General features: G+C 35.7%; 1 protein-coding gene across 5 annotated transcripts in view; it reads left to right on the top strand.

The window, feature by feature from the left end:
- Positions 1-6,077: 6,077 nt before the first annotated feature.
- Positions 6,078-12,660, top strand: part of ldb3b (LIM domain binding 3b) — a 64,493-nt gene continuing 57,910 nt past the window's right edge. For 2 of the 5 annotated variants that reach the window (XM_007259729.4, XM_049464576.1), the window contains exons 1-2: positions 6,078-6,192; positions 6,477-6,662. In XM_007259729.4, coding sequence (XP_007259791.2) covers positions 6,567-6,662 — 96 coding nt within the window. In that variant the 5' untranslated portion in view covers positions 6,078-6,192; positions 6,477-6,566. Of the gene's footprint in view, positions 6,384-6,476; positions 6,663-12,660 lie in introns of all 5 variants that reach the window. The other 3 variants (XM_049464577.1, XM_007259730.4, XM_049464578.1) reach the window with 3 other exon arrangements.

The following is a 12,660-nucleotide window of genomic DNA, read 5'->3' as shown; positions in this document are numbered from 1 at the left end:
TTGTTTGATAATTAGAAACATTTCAGTATTACAAAAAAGCAAAAACAAAAGAAATCTGTAGAGGGGGCAAATACTTTTTCACGCCACTGTACACTACTGGTCAAAAGTTTTAGAACACTCCAATTGTTTAGCAGTCCAGTAGCAGTGCTTACTTTATGGGTGCCCTTTACCTCGCACCCGCCCAATGCACAGATTTATTTTCTGGAGCAGTTTGATTGTTGCGAGAACGTAATCTGTTCTTGGTCTGACCCAGCTATCAAATATACTTTTTTTTAATTGATCTAAAATGCTGATAAGGCTCAGTTTAATCTGATACATTAGCCAGATAATATACTGCCATGAACAAACGCTGTCTCTGCTGCTGCTCCATGCTGTTTACACACTAACAGCGTAGTATGTGCAGCGTTCACTGCTCACATCTGTGCTGCACGTCCCATTAAAACCCTGTTTTTAAAAGCGCAGCAGTACATTTTCAGCGTTCTGTGTTAAAACAGCTTCACACTGCTATAGATACAGATATACGCACTGGAACACAGAATCTTCTCATTATATTTACTTTTTTGCTCCCACGCCAGACAGCTCTGACCAATCAGAGGAGACGATGTGCTTGCGTGATTTATTGGTGCGCATTTTGCTGCGTTTGGTTTTTTATGCCTGTGTGAAACCAAACCAAACAGAGGAAGAAACTCTTCAAATAAACTATAACTCATCAACCATTCCCAATCATAGAAACCTAAAAACTACAGGTGTGAAAACTCTCTTTTATACTCAGCTAATTAAATAATAATTAAAATTAAGTTCTAATTCAGAAATCCTTACAATTCTTTTTACTTGTGGCCATGTAGTGTATTTTTAATAGAGCTCTCACGTTTATAAAATATATATTGATATATAATTTCACCTGGTTTCCTTTCTGAAGCTCATCAGTGAAGACCCACAATGCATTCCTTTGCTGCTAACTGGCCTCCCGGCCTGTGTAGTAAAACCACTACAGATGATCCAGAATGCAGCAGCACGTCTGGTCTTCAACCAGCCAAAACGGGCACATGTCACCCCGCTGCTCATTGAGCTCCATTGGCTACCAGTTGATGCTCGCATCAAATTCAAAACTCTTACAATCGCCTACAAGGTGATGACAGAACAGCTCCTTCCTACCTGCACTCGCTCCTGAAGGCTTACGCTACCTCCCGGCCGCTGCGCTCCTCCAATGAACGTCGCCTCGCTTTACCAAACAAACATTCACACAAAGCAATCCAGACTGTTCTCATACAGAGTTCCCCAATGGTGGAACAAACTACCTTCCACTACCAGATCAGGAGAATCTCTCACTATCTTTAAGAAACTCCTGAAGACAGAGCTCTTCAAAGAGCACTTACTCTCCTAACACCTCTAACTAACTACCTTCTACTACCAGATCAGGAGAATCTCTCGCTATCTTTAAGAAACTCCTGAAGACAGAGCTCTTCAAAGAGCACTTCCTCTCTTAACACCTCTAACACACTAACTACTTCTAACCCCATTTCCTTCTTCCTCTCCTTCACTCCTCTATCCTATTATTCCCCTTTGTCCTCATTTTATCCCTATCCAAAGTTTTTTACCTTTAAACTTATTTTACATTGTACTTGACTATTGTAAGTCGCTTTGGACAAAAGCGTCTGCCAAATGTAATGTAATGTAATGTAATGTAACATCATGCCTGGCACAGAGAATGGCTATTATTACATATGGAAAAATAGATCTCACTCGCCTTGATTTATCACACATGCCCGTCACATCCTGTCTGTTTAAACAATTGTATTTAATTTAATTGTAAAAATATACACTACCAGGGTCTTTAGGGACAACAAATTACGTTTTTTTTTTAATCACATTAATCACAATATTCTGTGTATAATGTTATTCTTGTTATTCTTAAGATTCTTTAAGTTTTTATCAGTGCCAGATTAACACTTTCTGAGGCCCGGGGCTAATTACCAGGATGAGGCCCTTCATTTCATGTTCTGATGCATGACCTCACACAAACACACGGACACATCAGCGACAGCGTACACAGTACCAATCTATAAAAGACTACCGTTTAAAGTGAACTGGTAACATGATTTCAATTCAATTTAGGGTTGGGCGATGTCTCTTTAATTGGCAGTTGACGATGTTTACAGGGAAACATCGCGATGGACGATGATATCGTGGGGGGGTGTGGGTTGATTAGAAATAACTAAAAACTGATTTACTATATTTTACTTATATTTACTATACATTTACTATAGACGAATAAAATATATACGCAAAAAAGGAAAAATAGGACACTTTAAAAAGATCATTAAAATGGATACATAAAAAATAAAGAATGTATATCTTATGAAGAAAAAAATAATGTGATCAATAAAATAATAAAAAATATTTCAAATGAATAAAACAATAATTACTATGAAATAAAAACACAATCAAAGGCTTTCTGATAGTGCTCAGAATAATACAAGTTTCAGTTTCAGTTAGTTTCAGTTTCATGTCATTGAAACAGCACACCAAAACCTCAACCTTTCCTTTATATTTGGCAATATTGGATTAACTTTACAGGTCCTCACTCATCTTCATTTATTTAACTAAACTGAGTTTTATATTTGTAGCCTCGCGCTGAATTCTGCTCCGCGCTGCGGAAGAGAGAGAGAGACAGAGAGAGAGAGAGAGAGAGAGAGAGAGAGCAGCGCATCTTTGCTGGTGGTAGCTGCTACAGCAGGCTGATTTTTGTCATTTGACATTCAGCGGCCGGAGGCCCCCATAGTGGCGAGGCCCGGGACTGCAGCCCTTTCAGCCCATTCTTTTAATCCGGCCCTGGTTTTTATAGTGGATATGTTAATGTAAATAAAAGACGAAATATAAGAAATGTAAAATGCAATTATATTTATATTAGTGGTGTGAATTAAAATACTAGTATATACTTGTATGTTTGCGGGGAGATAAAGCAAATGTTAGATAGAGGAAACTTTTTTTTTTTAACTTTATTGTAAACCTCTCGGCACGGTGGCGCAGTGGGTAGCACTTCCGCCTCACAGCAAGACGGCCTGGGTTCGATTCCCGGGTCTTTCTGTGTGGAGTTTGCACGTTCTCCCCGTGTCTGCGTGGGTTTCCTCCGGGTTCTCCGGTTTCCTCCCACAGTCCAAAGACGGCACGTTCAGGCTAATTGGATGTCGGATACAAATTGCCCCTAGGTGTGAGTGTGTGAATGAATGTGTCTGTCTGCCCTGCGATGGTGTATCCTGCCTTCCGCCCGATGCCGGCTGGGATAGGCTCCAGCACCCCCCCCCCCCCGCGACCCTTAATGGATGAAGCGGTTGATAATGACTTGACTTGTAAACCTCTCATGTGGACCAATAAACCATGCGAGCACATTGTTTCCTCTGATTGGTCAGAGCTGTCTGGTGCGGGAGCAAGGAAGTAAATAAAGTAAAAAGATTCTGTTTCCAGTGCGTATATCTGTAGTGCAGTGTGAAGCTGCTTTAACATAGAACAATGTTAAACAGTGTTTTTAATGGAACGTGCAGCGCAGATGTGAGCAGTGAACGCTGCACATACTTGCACACTCTTAGTGTGTAAACAGCATGGAGCAGCAGCTGAGACAGCGTTTGTTCATAGCAGTGTATTATCTGGCTAATATATCAGATTAGGCTGCACCTTATCAGAAGTTTAGCTCAATTAAAAATATATAAATTTGATAGCTGAGTCAGATCGAGACCAGATCAGACCAGTTCTCACCACAAGCGAAGTGCACCAGAAAAAAGGCAGATTATGGTGAAAGTTGGGGTCAAACTTTGTGGCATAATTTATTGTGTTAAAAAAATCTGAACGCGTTACTGATTCCATATTAATTGCATGCGTTAACGCTTTAACGTTGAGCGCTATAATAAATACAGTAAATCAAAGCTGAGAACATCCAGTCCCCTCATCAATTACTGTGCTGAAACCACTCGCTCTGACCTTTGCTTTGCTTTAACTCAACACAGCTCAGTGGAGTTAAGTGTGATAATGAGGCGGTGGAGTTGCTCTGGTTGGCAGTGTGACACAGTGCCGCTGTTTGAGGAACGCAGTTCAGGTCGTATAATGTGAAGAGCTTGGAGGTCTGGGGGGGGGGGGGGGGGGGGGGGGGTTGGGTATCAGGGTGGTCTCTTAGCGGAATATATCAGGATATCAGGCATGTGCGTGTTCTGTACCAGTTCAGAAACGTCCTGTAATCAATTAATCAATCAATCAACCTTTATTTTCATTTGGGAAAAACATTGAGGGTGACCCTCATTTACAATGCTGCCGAGAATTTACAACATCAAAGGGATTGAACACATTTAATAAAAAAATTTGATTAGAAATTATAAGAAATAAAATAGTAAAAAATAAAAATAAATAAATAAAAGTACTAATTTTAAATCAACAATTAATAAAAATATATATGTAAAACAGAAAATTCTAAAATACTTAAAAAAAAACAAATTTGACACGTAAAAAGTAAAAAAGTTGTAACATATAAAATAAGTAAATAGATAATAGTGAAAGTTAAGTAAAATGTTAAAAACGTATTAATGTTAAAAAAGTGATTAAAAATGTTAAAAAGTGATTAAATGAATAATAGAAATAAAAACAAGAATGAAAATGCAAAACATTAAAATAAAATACAAATAAAATAAAAAGAATTAAATAAAAGTAATGTTAAATAAACAAAATTAAAATTAATAAATAAAAAATAAAAATAAGAAAAAAAGATAAACTAATAAAAAAAGTCATTTAAAACAGTCACAGGCTTTCTGATGGTGATTAGAAACTAAAAGTTTGAAATGATTCACTGATCCCAGCGAGCTGAGCTTTAACGATTCCTGTAGTGAATAGTTCTCTGTAGCTAAAAGCAGATTTTCCCAGTTCACTAAAAACTCTCGGTACCTGACAGGTGATCCAACCACTGGAACGAGTCTTATTATTATAATTAATTGTCTTATTATTATTAATTATTATTATTAATTGAGATTAGTGAAGAGATATAAGCTGGCGAATGGCCAGAGAGTGATTTATAGACACAAAAATTAGCCAAGGAGATTGTAAACATGCTGTAGATGGATGCCCTTGCTGTCGGCGGCTGCGTGGCTTAAAGAAATGTCCCTTTCCTGTTTATAGGTTTCTGTGCTGGTGGCCGCCGGGCGCGTGGTGCCCTGTGAGTGGATGCCCGCAGGGGGCAGAGCGAGAGAGAGAGAGAGGAAAAAAAAAAAGTGTCCCATTAAAACCCTGTTTTTAAAAGCGCAGCAGTACATTTTCAGCGTTCTGTGTTAAAACAGCTTCACACTGCTATAGATACAGATATACGCACTGGAACACAGAATCTTCTCACTATATTTACTTTTTTGCTCCCACGCCAGACAGCTCTGACCAATCAGAGGAGACGATGTGCTTGCGTGATTTATTGGTGCGCATTTTGCTGCGTTTGGTTTTTTATGCCTGTGTGAAACCAAACCAAACAGAGGAAGAAACTCTTCAAATAAACTATAACTCATCAACTAATCCCAATCATAGAAACCTAAAAACTACAGGTGTGAAGACTCTCTTTTATACTCAGCTAATTAAATAATAATTAAAATCAAGTTCTAATTCAGAAATCCTTACAATTCTTTTTACTTGTGGCCATGTAGTGTATTTTTAATAGAGCTCTCACGTTTATAAAATATATATTGATATATAATTTCACCTGGTTTCCTTTCTGAAACTCATCAGTGAAGACCCACAATGCATTCCTTTGCTGCCACATCATGCCTGGCACAGAGAATGGCTACTATTACATATGGAAAAATAGATCTCACTCGCCTTGATTTATCACACATGCCCGTCACATCCTGTCTGTTTAAACAATTGTATTTAATTTAATTGTAAAAATATACACTACCAGTTTGTAGTCCTGTTTATAGGTTTCTGTGCTGGTGGCCGCCGGGCGCGTGGTGCCCGGTGAGTGGATGCCCGCAGGGGGCAGAGCGAGAGAGAGAGAGAGGAAAAAAAAAAGTGTGGGCCTAAGAAGAGGCTATATTCGCCCTGTGAATCATAGGGGCCTGGTATCCGGGGGTGTCCCCTTACACACCATATAAGGGCCCCCAGGACTGGAGTGCTATCGCTTTCTGCAGTGGGGGGCTATTCTTAGGCTGTCTGTCCAGGCCATCCGCGCAGGCAAGATCTCTGCTCTTTCTGTTTTTCACCACCTTTTTCACACTTATTTTGTGCGTGTAAACCAGGGTGGGGTTCCTGTTGGGTTATTAGTTGGGATTAATGCCTCTGTATTAGCGTGGCTAATCTTAATTAGGTTAATCTCCTTGGTTATCTTGCTGTATTTTCGGTGCATATCGAGAGCTGAACACCAGGTTTGGTTTTTTATCTGGCTGTGCTCAGCCTGTGCTCGGCTCACGGCTGAATTATCACTGTGCGCTCTTCTTCTTCTTCTTGTTGTGTTTTAGAGGCTCCTCGGCGCCTGCCCGTCCCCGGGTGTTCGTCCCGACTCCAGGGTGAAGAACGAAAGAGAAACAAAGGAGCAACTCTCCGCAAAAATGAGCAATTACACAGTCACTCTGAACGGACCTGCGCCATGGGGCTTCAGGCTGCAGGGAGGCAAAGACTTCAACATGCCCCTCACAATCTCAAGGGTAAGAGATCAATCGATATTTGGAACGTACTCTGAATATGACAAAAATTTTTTTTTTCTAGCCCATTCTAAAGTATTGTAATTATTTTTTGTTGCATGATATTTGCATTAATACTCAAAAAAACAACACTAGTAATTTTTTTTTAATTAGTTTGCATGAGTTTGCATGTAAAAAAATTGGTGTCAGAAGTGCTATTATTATATACTACAGTACATAGCATCATTATATCCATAGCTTACAATCACAATAAATTGCCTTGATATAAACAAACAAACAAACAAACAAACAAACAATCAAACAAAATCTTACTGTGAAAGATCTGCTGTTTACAGAATTTACATAATTCTCTGGAAATGTTGGAATCTGGATTTCTGATATGATTAATTTAGATTTTTTAGATTCCAAATTCAAAGTTTGATTTATTAAGTCACGGTTCTTGAAAAAATCCTTTGTAAAATTTATAATTTATCACAACGGTTTCTGATACAGTATATTGGCCTCTTGTTGACAGTGTATTATTCTCTGGGCATCTGAGTTTCTGCTATGATTAATTAGTTTTCATGAGTTTGCGTGTAAAAAAAAATTGGTGTCAGAAGTGGCTCATTTAGTGCACTGTGGTTAGATCCCACTTTTCTGATTGCATACAGCTTCTTCTCTTTTACTCAGATTGTATAAATATGATATAAATAGATATACAGTGTGATTTTTTTTTTTACGATATGATATCAATCAATTTATCAATCAATCAATTTATTTCCACTCAGTAATACATTGAAGATAACCCTTCATTTTCAGCTGAGCATTTACAAAATTTTCAAAAGGGACTGAAAAATAATAAATAAGTTTAAATGATAAATAACAAGCAAAACAGTATACGATTGCATAAATGAATAAATGATATCCTCTCTGTCCAATTAAAAAAACACTTATCTCCAAAACAGCAACTTTACAGGAGAGATAAAAAACATTGTACATTTTCAATGGAAGTCTGTAATGTAAAAATAGTTTATTTCAGGTCATTTTGATAAGATTCTATTGGTCCGTTCATCAATACGTTTTGGCACAGTGTACGGGACAGTTTGTCTGTTCAAATTATGTAGTAAAATAAAAATCACAAAAATGGAGATAAGTGTTTTTCATAGGAGAGCGACAATATGCAAGAATAAAAGGATATGCAGACAGGCTAAAATGTAAGCAATAAAACAAAAAGATAAATTATTTGAATAAAAAAATAATATTATTCTATATGATAGTTTACCTAACATGACATCTAACTTGATGATGACAATACCTGTATATTACAATATATTGCATCTATATCTTAACCCCTGTTTTGTGATATGTATTGTATCAGCAATGTCTTGCACTATCGTTAACTATAGACTTTATTACCACAATGGTGATTTAGTACAATACACAATAGACGTATCATTATTATTTCTATTTATTATGCTGACCTCAATACTTACTATTATGTTTACTTGGTTAAGAAAAGAATGAGAAACCATGTCTACTTTGTGTTAAAATCATTGTGTTTTATTGGGATAATTAAATAGATATATTCTCATTACAAAATCTGAATATTCTAAATAACTAATTATAGTAAATCATGACCCAGTCATATCACTATAGGGTAAATTAATACAGGGCAGTTGCATTGTTATGCTACTACAGTATATAGCATAACAATTTCATTCTTCCCCTTCTCTACTCCTCTATCCTATTATTTCCCTTTGACCTCCTTTAGGCCCTATATAAAGATGTTTTACCTTTATCTTCTATTACTTTTGTACTTCACTATTGTAAGTCGCTTTGGACGAAAGCGTCTGCCAAATGTAATGTAAAGTAAAGTAAAGTAAAGTAAAGTAAAGTAAAGTAAATTAATAAAAGTTATTATAAAGTGTTACCGAAACTCGTTTAATATTATAAAAATATTGGTGCCACTTTAAAATAAGACTACCTTTATAAAGGATTTATAAATGGTTTACAATTAGTTTATTAATGGTTAATAATTAGGTTGTAAACGCCTTAACAATCATTAATAATCAGTTATAACACATACACATGTAGAAAGGGGAACAATATAGACGGCTGTGGGTTCACTACTTGGCAAACAACAGGTCATTGTTGCCCTTTCTACGTATGTGTTATAACTGATTATTAATGATATTTAAGGCATTTACAACCTAATTAGTTACCATTAATAAACTAATTATAAACCATTTATAAACCCTTTATAAAGGTAGTCTTATTTTAAAGTGGTACCAAACATTGTTTATCACAATGGCTTCTGGGACAATATATTAGCAAAATATATTGATATATTTGAGGTTGTGTCCACAACATACATACATGTATTTTAACATTTGCGAGATTAACCAGATCACTGTTTTTTACTTGTTTTTTTTTTTTTTTTTTTGTCAAAAGACGACTTTCTAGTTTCTTCTTCAGTTACATGGGATGATTATATAAGCCTGCCCTGCATCTGTTGTTGTGTCTGATATTGTCACGGCCCGTCCCCCCAGTTATTATCTAACCAGCGCTGCCACAGTGTCTGCAGAGCGGCTCTATGAATAGATTAGGTTGAAGCAGTCTTTTAAAAAAGTGTGTGTGTGTGTGTGTGTGTACAGAGCAGTGGTTAAGTGATGTGAAAAGTGAGAAGCACAGATACGTGCAGTAAAGCTCGTAACTCCGCCCCGTCTGTCAGATATTGTATTGGGTTTATCTGCTGGTTCTTCATGGCCGTGTTTCATCACTGCGTCTGGATCAGTATCATACGCTTTGTTGAAGTGCCAGGCTTTCGTGTGCCCAGAGAGAATAGAGCGATCTGAACCGGTTTAACTCTGATCTTAATCTAAACTGCAGGAAAAAAATCACCTCAGGTTCTTCAGAAGCTCCTGAAGCCAATAGGTCAATTTCCTTAACCCAGTTTAGACCTAAATGTAGACTGTGTTTCTTTTTCAATAGAAAATCTCCATTTAAAATGCTGTGCAGTTTAAAACCAGACTAAAATGGCTTAATAATGAACTTAATACATAAATATGGAGGCCCATTTTATACATTTCTTATATTAATTAAACTTATTTTCAGATAGTAAGTCATTATTTTTACATAGTAAGTCTTTATTTTGATATAGAAAATCATTATGTTCAGATAGAAAGTCATTATTTTGAGATCATTAATTTGAAAGTTATTATTTTTAGATACTAAGTTGTTATTATGAGATACTAAGTCATTATTTAAAGGTACCTCATTATTTTGAGATACTGTCTAATTATTTTGAGAAAGTAAGTCATTATTTTGAGATAGTAAGTCAGTATTTTGAGATACTATCTTTTTATTTTGAGATACACTTTCATTATTTTAACATAGTTTTTTTTTGAGAAGAGTTTTTATTTTGATATAGAAAATCAATATGTTGAGATAGAAAGTCATTATTTTGAGATAGTAAGTCTTTATTTTGAGATAGAAAGTCATTATTTTAAGATCATTCATTTGAAAGTTATTCATTTTAGATACCAAGTTGTTATTATGAGATACTAAATCATTATTCTGAGATACTAAGTCTTTATTTTAGACATAGTAAGTCATTATTTTGAGAAAGTAAGTCATTATTTTGTGATAGCAAGTCATTATTCTGAGATAGTAAATCATTATTTTCAGATAGTAAGCAATTCTTTTGAGATAGTAAGTCATTATTTTGTGTACTAAGTAATTATTTTGAGATAGTAAGTAAATTTCAAATAGTAAGTAATTATTTTAAGATATTAAGTAATTATTTTGAGAAGTCATTAGTTTGAGAAACATCATTTTTCTAGATACTAAGTCATTATTTTTAGATACTTAGTCATTTTTTTGAGATACTAAGTCATAATTTTTACATAAAAAGTAATTATTTTGAGAGAGAAAGTCATTATTTTGTGATAGTAAATCATTATTTTGATATGCTAAGTAATTATTTTGAGATAGTGAGGCATTCATTTGAGATACTATTTCATTATTTTGAGATACTATCTCAGTTTTTTTTTTCTGAAAGGTACAGTATTCTGATTATGATTCAGAATTGTTGATTTTTTGTGAATGTGTGTTGTGATTTTGAAGCTTGTTTCTCAGAGAGAGGTTTAGGTTGTGATTTCTCTCAGATAACAGACAGATCACAACAGTTTATCTCAGGGATCTGCAGCAGAACTGCTGATATAGCTGCTGTTTTCTCAGAGAGCAGATGAATATTGCTGTAAAGAGGAGGCACCGTGCTCAGGGCTCAGTGCTTTTTAAAGTGGAGCTGGTATAGACCAGGAGATGGAGAAATAGAAACTGGCAGATACGGATTTTTTTTTAAATAGATTAGGTTTCTTTCAGTACTTGAATTAATGTGTTTGATTGTCTGTATTAAAATAATACCACAGGGATAATGAAGGACATCCTAAACAGTGTCAAACAGGAGCAATCAGAGGGCTTCCCCAGACACCTGGGCATTCTTGATTCTTGAAATTCTTTAAATGACTGGGTTTGTTGGTGATGGCAGAATAACGGGGGCTTTGTTTTTGTTAGAGAACTGCAAACACCTGCCACGGCTGTTTTTAGATTCTATTCTCTGTCCTTCATACTGTATTTCCCGTTTTGTCTTTATTTTTATGCAGTTTGTAGAACAGAAAATTCGAATATCATTGAAAAGTTACTTTATTTCAGTTCAAAATGTGAAAATATGATAAGTTTATATGATTTTACCAAATTGAAAACCTCTGGAATATAATCAAGAGGAAGATGGATGATCACAAGCCATCAAACCACCAAACTGAACTGCTTGAATTTTTGCACAAGGAGTGTTCAAGCATAAAGTTATCCAAAAGCAGTGTGTAAGACTGGTGGAGGAGAACATGATGCCAACATGCATTAAACAAAAACTGTGATTAAAAACCAGGGTTATTCCACCACATATTGATTTCTGAACTGCAAAAACTTTATGAATATGAACTTGTTTTCTTTGCATTATTTGAGGTCTGAAAGCTCTGCGCCTTTTTTTTATTTCAGACATTTCTCATTTTTTCTGCAAATAAATGCTCTAATTGACAATATTAGAATTAGGAAGAAATTGTGTCTGTAGTTTATAGAATAAAACAACAATATAAATTTTTCAGAAACATAAAGCTATAAATAGCAAAATCAAACTGATTCAGAAACTGAAGTGCTCTCTTATTTTTGTTGATGATTATGGCTAACAGCTAATTAAAAACAATACAAAAATCAGTATATAAGAAAATCAGAATATTATATATGTATTATAAGAACAATTGGTACTTTTGGCAGTACTGTGGGCAGTGTGCCAAGTCCTGCTGGAAAATGAAATCCACATCTCCATAAACGTTGTCAGCAGCAGAGGGAAGCATGAAGTGCTGTAAGATTTTGTGGGAAAACAAAACTGCACTGACTTTAGACTTGATAATAAAACACAGTGGATCAACACCAGCAGATGACATGTCTCTCCATTAAACCATCACTGATCATCAGTACATTTTACATTTCATTTAAAGGAAATCAAGGGAGCAGAGTCTGGAGGAAGAGTGGAGAGACACACAGTCCAAACTGCTCGAGGTCTAGTGTGAAGTTTCCACCAATCAGTGATGGTTTGGAGAGACATGTCATCTGCTGATGTTGATCCACTGTGTTTTATTATCAAGTCTAAAGTCAGTGTTTCTTTCTGTTCTTTAGCTGTAAATGTCAGTACAGTGAGGTTATAATTAGAGTTATAATTACCCGGATGAGCTATAATTACTCTAATTGGTCGTGGTAAACAGTGGCTAAAAATTACTACTGACATTTAAGAGTGTGCAGCTTTTATTGGACACTAGTGTAACTCAGCACTGTACTGTACCAGCTGTGTTCTAGGTCTAGTTGTTGAAGGCTGTAAGAGGAAGTCCATGATTGGCAGTATTTACTTCAATACAGTTTTTTGTTTCCATAGTATAAAAATTGCTGGTATATGCTAGCATATTTTTCC

The sequence above is a fragment of the Astyanax mexicanus genome, chromosome 15, assembly GCF_023375975.1.
Source record: "Astyanax mexicanus isolate ESR-SI-001 chromosome 15, AstMex3_surface, whole genome shotgun sequence".
In the NCBI taxonomy this organism is placed as follows: Eukaryota; Metazoa; Chordata; class Actinopteri; order Characiformes; family Acestrorhamphidae; genus Astyanax; species Astyanax mexicanus.
Note: the sequence above shows the minus strand (reverse complement) of the source record. Positions and strands in the feature narration are given on the sequence as shown.